This window comes from Microtus oregoni, unplaced genomic scaffold (assembly GCF_018167655.1).
Source record: "Microtus oregoni isolate MIOR12 unplaced genomic scaffold, Mior012 000098F_ref0000018, whole genome shotgun sequence".
Lineage (NCBI taxonomy): Eukaryota > Metazoa > Chordata > Mammalia > Rodentia > Cricetidae > Microtus > Microtus oregoni.
In genome coordinates, this window is record NW_024544711.1 from 2,891,206 (window position 1) to 2,906,689 (window position 15,484).

Genomic DNA, 15,484 nt, shown 5'->3' on the forward strand with positions numbered 1-15,484 from the left:
GAGCTGGAGTTACTGACTGTTGTAAGCTGTCATGTGGGTGTTGGGAATCAAACCCGGGTCCTCTGGAAGAGCAGCAAATGTTCTTAACCAATGAGTCATCTCTCTAGCCCTAAAAATATTTTTAAAAGAATCCTTAGCTTGGGGTGGTGGCACATACCTTTAAGGCCAGCAGTTAGGGGGCAGAGGCAGACAGATCTCTGAGAGTCCAAGAAGACCAACTTAGTCTCTGTAACAAATTCAGTCTTTGTAACAAATTCCAGGCCAGCCAGGGATAAACAGTGAGACTCTGTCTCAAACAAAGAAAGAAAGAAAATCCTGCTGCTCGGAATATGGACCTTGGGAAGTGAGAAAGAGCCAAAGCCAAAGAGATTATTGCAAAAGGCTAGTGGGCTACCGAAATAATTCAGGTGCGAGATGGTAGTGGCTTGGATCATAGCGGCAGTGCTGGAGCTGGGAAATGTGGCTGGACTCTAGGTACATTTGGAAGGTAGAATCAATAGAATTTGGTTAAGGACCACATTGTTTTTTTGTAACTTTGGTTCCAGGAACTCATACACACATACACACCCCTCTACCTCCTTCAGCGAGGGTCTGAGTTAAAGGGGCACATATCTAAATTGGGTTTCCAGACATTGGATAAAAGAATTTTAACACAGGCATGTGTTCTCCATGACCTGTCTCCACTTTCCAAAGTCAGCCCACTTAAGAGCCCTCTATCTTCTGTCTGACTTGCCCTGTCTAGATTCCACAAACCTAGTTATTCATTAAGTTCCTTCTTTGACCAAATGTGTGTCTGTGGCCCCTGCGCTATATTGTTGACACCTAAACAGTCCTGGATTTGTAGTGTCAATATTTGATACAGGATGGCCAGGGGCAACAGAACCTGGGCTGGGGATCAGTTACTCCTATTTATTTATAAAAAATACAGTGAGGTCAGACCTGATGTACATACACAGGTGGGGTGTTTCTGAAAGGTCTGGGAATGGCTAGGTCAGTCTTACAAACACTTAGGCCAGCAAGGGTCAGAAAACAAGCAGAGGAGGAGATGGCTGGTATTTTCTGGAGCCAACAGGATTGGCTTTGCTTGTGCTGTGCTGTGGTAAGGGGTGCAGTATAAATGGGCCAGCCAGAGGGCCCCAGCACAGCACAGCACAGAGTACAAGGTTTTGTGCAAGCCTCCTCAAGATGAAGCTGCCAGGGCAAGAGGAATTTGAACATTCCAGTGCTCATGAAAATGTTCTTGCTGAGGAACTGGACAGTGGCCTTGGCCCTGGTCCCAGCCTTGGTGGTCCCTCAGACACAGACAATGGGGAATCGGGGGTATCCAAGGATCCTCTGCTCTTCATTCAACTAAACGAGCTGTTGGGCTGGCCCCAGGCGCTGGAGTGGAGGGAGACAGGCAGGTGAGTGGAACCTGGCTAGTTCTACAGCATCCTTCCCACTGCAAAGTAGGATGTTCTCCTCGTATTCTTTCCACGAGATTCCTCTACAACATGGTTCTGAGTTCTCTGAGACCCAGTGAAGGGTGACTGACTGCTCAGGGAGAGAGACCGTCTGCACAACTGGGTCAAAGGCAGCCACACTGCCCTGCCATGTCCCTCCTAGACATGGGAGGGAGTCTACCAGCAACACTTGCTCTCCCTTTATCACAGGTGGATGCTGTTTGAAGAAAAGTTAGAAGTAGATGCGGGCCGGTGGAGTGCCCCCCATGTGCCTACCCTGGCACTACCCAGCCTCCAGAACCTTCGAAGCCTCTTGGCTGAGGGTATTGTTCTGCTGGACTGCCAAGCTCAGAGCCTCCTGGAGCTTGTGGGTAGGCTTGGGAGACATTCCATTCCCTGGGAATTTCCCCCCAAATCTTAGAATCTTCCAGAGCCTATCCCACCCCATCCTACCCTAGGGACTGCTGTTTCTATCACAGAGATAGTGATGGAAAAGCAGCGGAGGTCTCAGCACTTGGCAGGCAGAAGACAGGAGGACCACTGAGAATTGGGCAGCCCAGTTTATGTAGTGAGACTTTGTCTCAAAACAATGTGGGAAGGGGCGGTTCAGCAGCCTTTGCTTTTCCTGAGACTCTAGAAGGAAAGACTCAAGGAATGAGAAGCAGGGAAGGGAACCAGGGATGGGATAGAGAGCTCTTGAGTGGGGGTTTAAACTTAATGCCTGTTTCTGCAGAACAAGTGATCAGTGGGGAGTCACTGAGCCCGGAACTGAGAGGACAGCTCCAAGCCTTGCTGCTGCAGAGACCCCAGCACCACATTCAGACCGCAGGCATCAGGCCCTGCAGAGGTGAGAGGTTCCTCTTTGGGCCTAGGATCAAGACTCTGGGATAGGAGGAGCCCAGGTATCATCTATGTTTCTTGAGCCAGGAGTGGCCTCGGCTTGGCTCATTCCTCAGGCCAAGATTCATGGGCAAAAGGAAACCAGGTAATGGTGAAGGCGGAAGAGTAGGAGTACCAGGGCCATACCAGTCAGGGCTCTCCAAAGGGGTATCCGTGGCAGCTACTGTGCCGGGAGCTTTGAATGCACTATCTTCTGATGACAGTTACTAGGAAGGCTTGTATTACAGGTATCCCCGAGTAGGCCTGCCCCTAAGGCTTGTGCTCCTAACCACCATGCATTCCTGCTTTGCAGGGCCCAATGCTTTCAGAAATGCTTCTTTTGATGAGGACACACCCATGAAGGTTTGTGGCCCTTCCTTGGGCAAGGCTGGGAGGGAGATCAGGAATTAAGAGATCCACGCTCCACCAGGCTCCTTAGTTGAGTTTCTGCCAGCGTTTCCCTCCCTAAATGATCTCTCACACTCTGCAATCCAGCTCCAGAACCCCTTGAAACAGAAGCTGCCTCCAGGAGCAGAGGCAGCAGCAGTGCTGGCAGGAGAGCTGGGCTTCCTGGCTCAGCCACTAGGGGCCTTCGTGAGACTGCGGAATCCAGTGGTGCTGGAACCTCTTACAGAGGTGATCCTGCCTAGCAGGTGAGGTGATAGACTCAGGGCTCCAGGGCACAGAAGGAGGGTGGGGTCTTTGGATCCAGCTCCCCAAGAGTGTCTAGGAAATGCTACCCAGGGGTCATTCTGCAGGGCTGGTGTGCACTAGAGCAGGTAGGGAAATCAGAGCTAAGTGTCAGAGGCTGTTCTTAGCAGGCAGTGCTGCCCCATGAGAAAGCAGCTTAGAGGCCCCTTTCCTTCTTCAGGTTTTTCTGTCTCCTTTTGGGTCCTCCTACCCTGGGAAGGAGCTACCATGAGATGGGTCGGGCAGCAGCTGTCCTCCTCAGTGACCCGGTGAGTGGAGCAGGTGTTCCTCTGTGTGCATATCTCTGTGTGTGGGGCATATGTATAGACTCTAATCAGAAATAACAGTGAGACCGGGCGGTGGTAGAATCCCAGCACTCGGGAGGCAGAGGCAGGCGGATCTCTGTGAGCTCGAGACCTGCTTGATCTACAGAGTTAGTGCCAGGGCAGGCTCCAAAGCTTCATAGAGAAACCCTGCCTCCAAAAAACAAAACCAAACCAAACAAAAAACAAAAAACAAAAAAAAGGAAAGAAAGAAAAGAAATAACAGTGAGGCAGAGTGTGGCTTTGTGTTTTGTAACATGGGGGCTGACCTTTCCATAGCTACCAATGTAGCCGCATTACAATAGGCACAGAATGAATGAATGAACAAATGTATGCACTTGTGGGTGAATTATGAATTTCTCTGCTTGTAGCTTGTGTGTGATTTTGAGAAAATACAAGTGCAAACACATGAAAGAGTCCAAATAATGCATTTACTGTCCACCCTGTGACCTTAAATGCAGCAATTCCAGTGGTCAGTTCGTCGGGCAAACAATCTTCATGACCTTCTGGCAGCCCTGGATGCCTTTCTACAGGAGGTGACAACTCTACCCCCAGGTCGGTGGGACCGGACAGCCCGGATTCCCCCGCCCAAATGCCTACCCTCTCAGCACAAAAGGTACCCGGGGTCCTAATTCCACACAGACCTTTCCCTTGGTTATGGGTCTACCGCGCTCCCCAGCTAAGTTTGGATTTCAGACAGGGAGACTGTGACCTGCATCTAACTTCTCCTGGACAATCTGAGGGCGCCCTTAGTAGCCTCCAGGGGGCGGGGCGTCACGTACTCTGAAGTCAAATCTCACGTTGGCCGGAGATGTCAGGGCATCTGGGGTTCTCTTTCTGCCCAGACCCCTCTCAGAACTGCAGGAAGTCACCGGCCTCTCCCGTGGGAGTGCGGCCCAGGCAAGGGACAGGCACCACCATGGCCAGCATGCACCCAGCCCGGAGTTACAAAGGACGGGCAGGTGAGGAAAGCTGTGTGGGAACAAGGGGTGGGATCCTATGGAAGAGTAACAGGGGCATCGAAATGTGCAGGCAATGTGGGAGGGGCTCTCCTGGATACAGAGAAAAGCAGGATGCAGGTGCAGGGTGTGGAAATCTGGATCACTGACGACCCACGGGTGGGAGGCTGTTTGGGGGTCTTGTCCAGGACGTGCGCCGGAAGGCATGCTGGTACCCCAGCGATTTCTTGGACGCCCTACACCCCCAGTGTTTCTCAGCTGTGCTCTACATTTACCTGGCCACAGTAACGAACGCCATCACTTTTGGGGGTCTGCTGGGAGATGCCACTGAAGGTGCCCAGGTGCGTGGGTTTGTATGATGGGTTTGGCATAAACTCCGATGTCCTACCTGTCTGACCTCTTGGGACTGAGTGGTGCTGGGACTCCACAGGACCTTGGTCTCCTGTGTTGGGATGCCAGAGTCCTATGAAGAGCTATGTCTACTTCCAGGGAGTGCTGGAGAGTTTCCTGGGCACAGCGGTGGCTGGAGCTGCCTTCTGCCTGATGGCAGGCCAGCCCCTCACCATCCTTAGCAGCACGGGGCCAGTGCTGGTGTTTGAGCGCCTGCTCTTTTCTTTTAGCAGGTAGGAGACCTCTCTCACCTTTCTAGCCCGTTGGTGGGTGAAGAGAGGGTGAGGGCTTTCTCTGCCCTGGGTTAGGTGGGGAACAGTCAGCCCTGACTGTCCTCACTCCCACAGAGATCACAGCCTGGACTACCTGCCCTTCCGCCTATGGGTGGGCATCTGGGTGGCCACGTTTTGCCTGGTGCTGGTGGCTACAGAGGCCAGCTTGCTGGTGCGCTACTTCACCCGATTCACAGAGGAAGGATTCTGTGCTCTTATCAGCCTCATCTTCATTTATGATGCTGTGGGGAAAATGCTGAACTTGATCCGTGCCTATCCAATCCAAAGGCCAGGATCTCCTGCCCAGGGTTGCTTCTGTCAATTCCCAGGCCCAGGAGGTGAGGGAAATTGGTACCTCGGCCAGGTGAGGAAAGAGGTGGGAAATGGACTAAGTTCAGGAAAGGCTGAGTACTTATCCAATAACCAGAAGTTTCCATTCTGGTTCAGGATCAGTTACAAAATAAATCTAGGGAAATCCCAGGACTGTTTTATTTCTGACAGCCCCGACATGGGCTTTTGGGCTTCCTAAGAGGGAAGTCTTCAGACATACCCATCTAAGAATGGCAGCACTGGATGGGGACTGGTTCCACCAGAGGAGCAGAGCTAAATACACCAACCAGGTAGTCACTCTTGAGAGAAGAGAGGAAAGGGTGGGACCAGGCATGCCTGTCTCACCTCCTAAAGTCACCAGTCAAATAAATCACATTCTGAGTGAAAGCAGATAACTGGGGGGGGTTTGGGGTGTCACACTTGCATAGATCCCTCCAAATGGAAGGTAGCATCAGGAATGGGGGAAGATGTCCTTTGTGGGGAAGGTCTCCAGGGTGAGACAAGGTCTCACGTAGCCCAGTATAGTCTCCAACTGACTATGTAAGCAATGATGACCTTGAACCCCAATCCTCCTGCCTCCATCTTCAACTGCTGAGAGTATAAGCGCGAGCCATTAACTATCTAGCTAAAAATGTATCTTTTCTAATCTGTATCTGATTCTACTAGTCCTGAATGAGACCACTTCTCGCTCCGGTACACACAGATCTGAGAGCTCATGCATTTGGTCAATGTTTGAGTAAGTGTTGTGGCTCAGTTTTGTGCTCAGCACCAGAGGCCCAGATGGTAGGGAATCCGGGGGTGTGAGTGTACGGAGTAGCAGCTTGAGAACACTCTTAAGTGCAACAGAATCAGCAGAATGGTCAGAATCAAGAACTTTCTAGTTCAGGTGGAAGGACAAATTAGAATCCTGTGGAGAAAAGCTTCTCAAGGAAAGAGGCTTACACTGCAATTCTCTGCTTCCCAGGAAATGCGTCAGAGTGGACAAGTACAAAGCACAAAGACACAGATGTCTTAAGTGTGGTGAGTGCCTGCGCCTAGAAAGGTCTAAGAAAGAAAAAGAGTTAGAGCTCTTCAGCTCTTCCCACCTACAGAGGAAAGAAAGCTTCATTGGTTACTTGAATTTTGCCTATGCTCAATTCTGGGTTCCTGATGTCTCTGTGGGTTCCCCTTCCTCTAATGCCCACTGTCCAATACCTCCCCACTCCTCTCTGCAGCACCTAGGCCTGGTCAATGCATCCTTGCTGTCTCCAACTGAGTGCATCCGGCAAGGAGGCTACCCTCGTGGTCCCAGCTGTCACACGGTGCCAGACATTGCCTTCTTCTCTCTTCTCCTCTTCTTTACGTCCTTCCTTTGTGCCATGGCCCTCAAGCATGTAAAGAATAGCCGCCTCTTCCCCTCTGTGGTGAGTGCCATTTTCTCTTTCTGTGGGAAAGGTCTGGTTCTGGCCCTGGATCCTGTCTGCAAATGGGAAAGGTTAAAGAAGAAATGGGATGGCAGGCCCAGAGTAAACTGTCCACTGTATGGCCAGGTGCGCAAGGTGTTCAGCGACTTCTCCTCAGTCCTGGCCATCCTGCTAGGCTGCGGCCTTGATGCTTTTCTGGGCCTAGCCACACCAAAGCTCTTGGTGCCCACAGAATTCAAGGTGAGAGCTGGACAGAAGGAGGGGGATGGTGGGGCCAGCAACTTTGGAGTAATAAGATGCATAAATTCCATACTTCTCTTCCTCTGAGCTGTTTCCTTCATTCATGATAGACACAGTAAAAATGATGGTCTCACAGAGTCGTTGAGTTATAAAATGAGGTATTTCAACAGACACATAAGGAATGAAGAATGCCATATACAGTTGCTATTATCATAGGGTAGGTGTTGGAGGATGGGATCTGAGCAGCCAGCTTGAGTTTGAATTCCATTTCTGCCTCTTCCTAGCTGGCTCTAGGCAGCTTTGTTTGTTTGGAGACAGAGTCCCCTGTAGTTCAGATTGACCTCAAATTCCCTACACAGCTGAGGCTGGCCTTGAACTCTTGATCCTCCTTTTTAAACCCTCTGTGCTGTGATTTCAGGCATGCATCACCATACCTCCTCTGAGAATTTTAGTCTATAAAAATGGGATAATTGATAGTTGTTCTCCTATAGGCTGTTTTGGATTTACATATCATAGTGTAGTTTCTACAATGCTTGGCACAGATCACATACTCAGTAAATGCTGTTCCGGCTTCTCCCTGCCATGGACATGGCCCTGCCCACTTCCACACACCCTGCTCTTCTTTACACACCTCATGCCAACTCTGATTCTGTAAAGCCGGAGCTCCTTCTGTAAGGCCAGATAGTGTACTGTACCAAACTTTGCCTCGACAATAGAAACCTTTCCCCCTAGATCCCACCAGGACAGGACAGCAAGGGGGTTCTCATGGGGGTAGTTTTAGGGTTCAGAACCCCAACCAATCACCTGGGCCCCCTCCCCACTACAGACGCTTATAATTAGAGCAGACGCAGACACACCTAACCCTGCCCCACCTCTGCCCCAGACCAAGGCAGGTCTGAACCTGAGCTGTCCCATTCTGGATTTGGGGGTGGGGTGTGAACCTAAGGAGAAAGGCTGTGAATAAGAACAAAGCAGTGTGTGCAGGTTATATTCACCAACTCTTCTTCCAGAGAGAACCAAAGTCCAGAGCCCTTGGCTCCATTCAGATTAGCCCCTTCTTTCTGTTCTCTTTTAAGGTGCTGGGATACATGGAAGGAGGTGTGTGTGTGTGTGTGTGTGTGTGTGTGTGTGAGAGAGAGAGAGAGAGAGAGAGAGAGAGAGAGAGAGAGAGAGAGCTCCCACCGAGAATTTAAGATCTTGGAGCAGGAGGAGGTGGAGTGTCAAGGTGGGAGTAGGGTGTGCAGGTGAGGTGTTCTCGGAGACATTTTCCAACCTGTCCATGGAATGTCCCCTCAGCCTACACTCCCTGGGCGTGGTTGGCTGGTGTCTCCTTTTGGAGCTAACCCCTGGTGGCTGAGTGTGGCAGCTGCCTTGCCTGCTCTGCTGCTGTCTATCCTTATCTTCATGGACCAGCAAATCACAGCCGTTATCCTCAACCGTGCAGAATACAGACTGCAGGTAAGGCTGCCAGGTCAGGTCCTAGACAAGAGAAAGAAACTCCAGAGTCAGGTACATACGGCACTTCTAGCTTCCAATCAACCCACTTTTCCTGCAGAAGGGAGCTGGCTTCCACCTGGACCTCTTCTGTGTAGCTGTTTTGATGCTGCTCACATCAGCACTTGGGCTGCCCTGGTACGTCTCAGCCACTGTCATCTCTCTGGCCCATATGGATAGTCTTCGGAGAGAGAGCAGAGCCTGTGTCCCTGGTGAAGCCCCTCACTTCCTGGGCATCAGGTAAAGAATAGAGTCAGTGGGCTGGAGTGAGAGGGGCGTGGCACATACGGGATATGTGAGTTATTTGGGCAGCCTGAGTTCTGAGTTTAAGCCCCGTAAGAACTGTAGCCGGGCAAGTTGGTGCCTCTGAGATGGGTGAGGGCCTCTAGAAGAGCATTAGACAGGTGGTGGTGGCACACAGCTTTAATCCAAACACTGGGAGGCAGAAGCAAGCAGATCTCTGTTTGAGGCAAGCCTGGTCTATAGAGTGAGTTCCAGGACAGTCAGAGCTACACAGAGAAATCTGGTTTTGAAAAACCAAACCAAACCAAACCAAATCAACCAAACAAACAAACAAACAGCAATCCCAGCCCCAGAAAGAAGAGCATTATACACGTAAGGGTGAAGGTAGTCAGGATGACGTGGAGGGTGAGGTGCCACCTGACAGTCCTTACTCAATGTAGAAGCCTGCCACTGACACCGCGAAAGAGTCCATGACAAAAACAACTGTGTGGCCATTGGAAACAGAGTCCACCTGAAATGCATGAAACTGACTAACTTCATAAATTATGAAATGCAACTCTTTATGGCAGTGGAAACTGCTAATTTCCCACCACGATAAAAAACAAACTATGGAACTGGGGATGGAATTCAGTGGTGGTGCTCACCAAGTACATATGAGGCCCTAGCTCAATTCCTAGAACCACCAAAACAAACAAACAAAAGACACAGGGGGCTGCTGAAGTTCGGTGGGTAAAGGCACTTCCGGTCACACCCCATGACTTCCTGGGACCTGGGTGGTAAAAGAAAGAACTGAGTCCTGCGAGTTGTCCTCTGACCATCACATATACACCAAACAGGCACCTACTTACGTAATGCATGCACATACACAGTATAAATAAGTAAAATGTAATAGAGCATTTTTTAAAAACCCAAACAAAACAGAACAATGAACCTGACAGATGAGAGGCCCAACGCCCCATGCTGGAGTGCTTTGTCTTTCCTTTCAGTTCTGACAGCGGGCAGGGGGCCTTTGCCAGGTGACCTACAGAGGGACTCCCTCCTCTCCTCTCTGGATGCCCGGTCTGCACTAGGCCTGGTTAAGGGGTCTAGCCTGGATCCTCCAGGAGCACACTTCTTCCTTCTCCCCACAGGGAGCAGAGGCTGACGGGTTTGGTGGTGTTCATCCTTACAGGCGTCTCCATCTTCCTGGCACCTGTGCTCAAGGTATGATTTTGGCCAGGATGAGGGCCAGTGCAGCAATAACAACAGAACTGACTCTGCTAGAATACTTCAGTGTTTTAGGAACTGCATTTTCTTCTCACATGGTTTCGATAATCTTCATGTTAACTAGCCCTGAGAGACACACATACTCTGCAAATGAGAAACCTGAAGGTTAAAGATGTAAAGTAACTTGTAACTGCCCACCAATTTCTCAGATTAAAAAACCCAGACTTCCAGAGCATGGTGGATTATACCTGTAATCTCAGAGCCAAGAGGTTGAGGCAGGAGGCTTGCTTCAACTTTGAGGCTAGTCTGCATATACAATAAATTGTAGAACAGCTTGGGCAATAGTGTGAGACCCTGTCTCAGAAGAAACAAAAAAGTGGTGGTGGTGAAGGCGGTGGTGTGTGTGTGTCTGAGATGGCTCAATGAATAAAGGTATTAGCTAACAAACCTGAAGGCCTGAATCTGATATTGGGCCTAGGTCTACAAGATGGAAGCAAAGAACTGATTCCAACATGTTCTTCTCTGTTCTCCATGCTTGTACACACACACACACACACACACACACACACACACACAGAGAGAGAGAGAGAGAGAGAGAGAGAGAGAGAGAGAGAGAGAGAGAGAGAATGTAATAGCAATAACAACAAAAGAAACCAAAATAGACCAGGCACTTAGGTGGTAGAGGGTCAGGAGTTCAAGTTCAAGGCTAGTCTCACTTATATAGTAGGTTTGAGACCATCTTGGTCTACATGAGACCTTATCTAAAAAATTAAGATTTAAAAAATGTACCTAATTTCTTTGCCAGTAGGGTTTCTGTTCTGTGGAGTAGGACAGGGGGATGCCATCATCCCCAGAGTTCTAGAACTGTCCTTGTTCCAGTCTCCCAACAAGCTAAGACTATGTGTGTATTCATATCCCAGAGAAACTTCAAAGCAAAAAACCATTTGCTCTTTCTCAAGGCTTATGAAACTTGTGCTGGGTACCCCACTGTACTTGGTGCCTAAGAGAGGGGAGGAGAAGAACTAAAAAGGAATATGAAACCAAACTTTACCAGAAACTTCACACACACACACACACACACCCTATATAATATAACTAGCTAGCTATAGAAGAAAAGGTAAACAAACCGAGTAGCAAAGTAGTCAAGGAGGGTGTGGAAATGTCAGACAAGAGTCACTGGCAGAAAGACAAGAGCCGGAGGTTAGGCAGGGCCAAGGTCATGGAGGCTGGGTAAGAGTACTGCAGTAAGTAGGAAAGCCAGATGGACTGGATTAACCACTTGCTAAGTAGGTTGACTCTCGTAAATGGTATACCAGCCACTGTTCCAGGAACTGGAGGTGAGGTATACCGGGGCAATGACATATGTCTCCATCCTCCTCGGAGTCTGGTGATAGAGGACAGATCTTTAAAAGTTAAAGCAATAGGATGACTTCAGATGATAACTCCTGTGAAAAAAATAAAAGTGGGTAAGGTGATTAAGGGCGCTAGGGCAGGCCTGGCAAGATGGTTCAGTGGGCAAAAGCATCTGCCATGCAAGACTGATGACTGGCCTGAGTGCAGTCCCTGGAAACCATGGTAGAAGGAGAAACCCACCCCCACAAGTCCATCTTTGACTTCCATACGCAAGCTGTCGAACACATATAGTAATAGCAGTAACTAAATCTTTTTAAATTTTACACAGTTCCAGGCCTACTTCAGGTTGAGTAGTCAGAAAAGACCTTTCCAGAGTGAAATGAGATGAAGCATGAGTGGATGTAAAGTCCAAGAGAGGAGAATTTGATTGATTGGTTGGTTGGTTGGTTGGTTGGTTGGTTGGTTGGTTGGTTGAGACAGGGTTTCACTGTGTAGCCCTGCCTATCCTGGAACTTGCTACATAGACCAAGGTGGCTTTGAATTTATATATATTTTCCTGCCTCTGCCTCCCAAGTGCTGGATCACAGGTGTGTCACCATGCCCGGGCATGAGTAACATTTTAGGAGGAAAGAATAGCAAAGGAAAAGGTCTTGAAAGGGTAAGGAGCAAACAGCAGCATATGAATGGAGCATGGAGAGCAGGGGGCGTGTGATGGTAAGACAAGAGGAACCTGGATATGGTGGTACAGTGTGATCCCAGCATTCAGGAGGCCAGGGCGGAAGGATGTAGAGTTGTAGGGCAGCAATACTGGATGGATTAAAAAGATTGGAGAGGCAGGAGAGGAGAGGTATGGGCAAGTCACTTCGTCTCTCTAGTTTCTCATCAGTAAGTGCAGACACTAATAACAATCTACCTCATGTGATTGGCATGAAAAGACTCAATGAATCAGGTATGTGGGATGTGAAAGAAAAAGAAAGGCCTGGCAGGCTCCAGTCTGAAGGCCTAAGGTGGGGCACCTGGGAGGCTGGAAGGTAAAAGCTCCTTTGCTATCTCTCTACTTCTACTAGTTCATCCCAATGCCTGTGCTCTACGGCATCTTCCTCTACATGGGGGTAGCAGCACTCAGCAGCATCCAGGTGAGCTCATTACAATCACCTAGCAACCTCACTCCTCCTCCCCACACTTGCCAATCTCACTCATGTCCATTATCCTCCTTCTCCTGGACATAGGCACTCTGCTCTCATGCTCCAGATGGAGAGGCCACGGGAGCCTTCTTCCTTTCCCCTTGCAGGGCTTGTAGCTAACAGTGGCACCCTCCAAATTAACCCCATCATCCTGCCTTCTTTTCCTCTCATTCTCCCAGTTCATGAAGAGAGTGCAGCTATTGTTGATGCCAACAAAACATCAGCCAGACATGCTGCTCTTGCGGCATGTTCCTCTGAGCAGAGTCCACCTGTTCACGGCCATCCAGCTTGCCTGCCTGGGTCTGCTTTGGATTATCAAGTCTACTCCTGCAGCCATTATCTTCCCACTTATGGTAACCTGGAGTTCTGAGAGACTCTGAGCTTGGAGGGTGGCTGAAAAAATACTCCTCTTACTTTCCCTGGCTCTTTCTGTTGGAAATCTTAAGACCAAGAAAATGGCTGGGGGATACTTATGGATTAACTAATCCTAGAACTCTTGATTCACCAACTTCCCTAACTAATTTGGTCTTGTCCACAACTCCCTGGCCCCGCAAATAACTGAGCTCCTGCAAGGGCAATGCTGACACTTGTTACTCAGTGAGGCACAGAAGAGGAAGTTAAGAGCCACAAGTCTTACAATAGGATCAGTCTGGTTACTATGTACCAGGTGTGTGACCTCAGGGGCGTCACTATCTCTTGGGGCTTCAGTTGCCTTTTATGTACAGTGGGAGTAAACTGCAAACTGGGTATAGAGGTTTTTGCTTGTAACCCGGTACTTGGGTGGCTGAGGCTGATCAAAGTGAGATCCTGTCTTAAAAAAAAAAAAAAATGAAAGTGGATGTATGGTGAACACCTGTAATTCTCAGGAGGCAGAGGCAGGGGGATCACCACAAGTTCAAGGCCAGCCTAGTCTACATAGCAAGTTCCAAGCCAGTCAGAGCTACTAGAGCTGCATAGTGAGAACATGTGTCAAAAAAAGAAAAGAAAAGAAAAGAGAAGAAAAAGCTGATGGTGGATGATGCACACTTGTGATCCCAACATGAACCCTTGAGAGGTTGAGGATCAGGAGCTCAAGGCTAGCCTGAGCTACATAAAACTTTATCTCAAAAACAAAACACTATCAAACAAACAGAAAGGGTTTACTTCATAGAACTGTGTTATTATCTCACTCAGTGAAATAATAGGAAGCGTGACTGCTAGTCCCAGTGGCTGGCTGTTGCAGAGAGCCCTGGGGCTTGTTTCTGTTTCTGCAGTTACTGGGCCTCGTGGGAGTCAGAAAAGCTCTGGAGTGGGTCTTTTCACCACTGGAACTCCTCTGGCTGGATGAGCTCATGCCAGAGGAGGAGAAGAACATCCCTGAGAGTGGACTGGAGCCAGAGCACTTGTTCAGTAGAGACGGCAATGAAGATGTAAGCTCCAGGCCGAGTCCTTCTAAGAGAACGGGGAGGAGTCGAGAGACTGTTGTCAGAGCTGTCTCTAAAGTCTGGTATCTCATTCAGCCTGAAGACCTCAACACAGTCCTTCCCTCTGTCTCTGTAATAATACAGGCAGAATGAAGGGCTTAGGGAAATCTTCCCCAAAGGCAGTTCTGGTTTATGAGCCCATGGAGGTAAAGAGAGAAAGGCATGCAGCTCCCTGAGCTAGCTTCTCAACCCTGGTCTTTGTTTCGTTTTGAATGTGAATTCCTATCTAGTTCCTGAGCCCCTTATTTAGGCTTTTTTATTTTTCTTTTGGTCTGTTCCCAAACTATCTTTGAATTTTCCCCCACAGTCAGAATTGATGTATCAGCCAAAGACTCCAGAAATCAACATCTCTGTGAATTAGCAGGAATGTGGAGACCCCAGGAAACGGACACAGGTGAGAATGTGGGACAAAGTGCTCCTGGTATTGAGAGAGGAAGGTGTGAGATCAGACCTTGGAACCCTCCTGTTTGCTGGATGGGTATCCTTGCTTTCTACTCATATTCCGGTCCCTGGGGAACTCTGGAATTGTGGAGAAAATAGAAGGAACTTCCCCAGAGGAAAGAATTCCCAGAGGCAGTACTGAATTTTTGCCAGTAGAGGGAGGTCAAGCTTATTTCAAACACATCCCAGAGAGGAGGAACGACTGAGATGCCCGGGACATAAGACTGAGAGGGAGGAGGGAAGAATAAAGGCTATGCCTTTCTTTGCCCAGGAGCCTCTTCCCTGAGGGCTGGCAAGAACCGTGTATCCTCCAGACAAGTGGAGGGTTCTCTAGTCCTTGCTCTCTAGCCTTTCATTTTATTTACCCATGTAGCACTTCTGATTTATATCAATATAGAATAGACAAAACAATCATAGCCCCTGATCTCAGGAAGCTTAAACTGGAGTGGGAGAGACAAAAACATGGACAACTTTTGTTGTTGTTGTTTTGTTTTTTTGACACAGGGTTTCTTTGTGTAGCATTGGAGCCTGTCCTAGAACTCACTCTGTAGACCAGGCTGACCTTGAACTCACAGAGATTCATTGCCTCTGCCTCCAGAGTGCTGGGACTAAAGGCATGTGCCACCACTGCCCGGCAGCATGGGCAACTTTTAGTGGGGGAGTGCTGAATAAGGAAAGAAGCACAAGCCATGAGAGCAGAGAACCCTTGCACGGAGGTGGGGTAGGAGGAAGAAAAGGTTTCTAGTCGAAAGTAGCCCATAATTTGAAATCTGGAGAATGACTAGAAGTGAGCCAGGATAAGATGGAGGGAAAATATCCTATGCAGAAGCCACACCATGTGCATGAGCTGAGAAGCTGAACTTTCCTTATGGATGACAGGACACCTCTCCCAACCTCTACCTGTCCAAGAACCTCCATCACTTGAAATGGACTTTTTCTTTCTTTTTTAATTGAGAGGGTATTACTATATAACATAGGCTGCCCTCTAACTTGTGACCCTTCTGCTGTATCCTGAGTGTTGAGTTTACAAATGTATGCCACCATGTCTGGTTCTGCATGTTTGGGGTGTGTAGGAGAGGCTAAACAGCAAAAGGACAATTCACTGGCTAAGTCAGAACAACATCTCCCAGGCTTTTCATATCCTTGTTCCTTGTCCTGCTGTGCCCCTGTGC

The 15,484-nt window shown here is 49.0% G+C and overlaps 1 protein-coding gene across 4 annotated transcripts; it reads left to right on the forward strand.

Annotated features, from left to right (window-relative positions):
* The first annotated feature begins 1,185 nt into the window (after window positions 1-1,185).
* On the forward strand, window positions 1,186-14,232 carry LOC121443012 (anion exchange protein 4). Of its 4 annotated transcripts, none has more exons than XM_041644684.1 (21): window positions 1,186-1,403; window positions 1,653-1,813; window positions 2,176-2,289; window positions 2,635-2,684; window positions 2,817-2,974; window positions 3,193-3,280; window positions 3,796-3,959; window positions 4,180-4,296; window positions 4,460-4,634; window positions 4,783-4,916; window positions 5,031-5,293; window positions 6,250-6,309; window positions 6,507-6,688; window positions 6,815-6,928; window positions 8,225-8,386; window positions 8,484-8,662; window positions 9,796-9,868; window positions 12,292-12,360; window positions 12,588-12,761; window positions 13,662-13,817; window positions 14,179-14,232. In XM_041644684.1, the coding sequence occupies exons 1-21, from the start codon at window positions 1,186-1,188 to the stop codon at window positions 14,230-14,232; spliced, it is 2,865 nt and encodes a 954-aa protein (XP_041500618.1). The 4 variants fall into 4 exon arrangements, with proteins under 4 accessions (XP_041500618.1, XP_041500620.1, XP_041500619.1 ...); XM_041644686.1 differs by having other exon boundaries at window positions 8,484-8,560; XM_041644685.1 differs by lacking the exon at window positions 12,292-12,360.
* The last annotated feature ends 1,252 nt before the right edge of the window (window positions 14,233-15,484 follow it).

Coding starts and splice junctions, on each gene's coding strand:
- LOC121443012 (XM_041644684.1), top strand. CDS start 1,186: ATGAAGCTGCCAGGGCAAGAGGAATTTGAACATTCCAGTGCTCATGAA. Junction 2,290..2,634: donor AGGCATCAGGCCCTGCAGAG/GTGAGAGGTTCC, acceptor CCTGCTTTGCAG/GGCCCAATGCTTTCAGAAAT. Junction 5,294..6,249: donor TCAATTCCCAGGCCCAGGAG/GTGAGGGAAATT, acceptor TCTGCTTCCCAG/GAAATGCGTCAGAGTGGACA.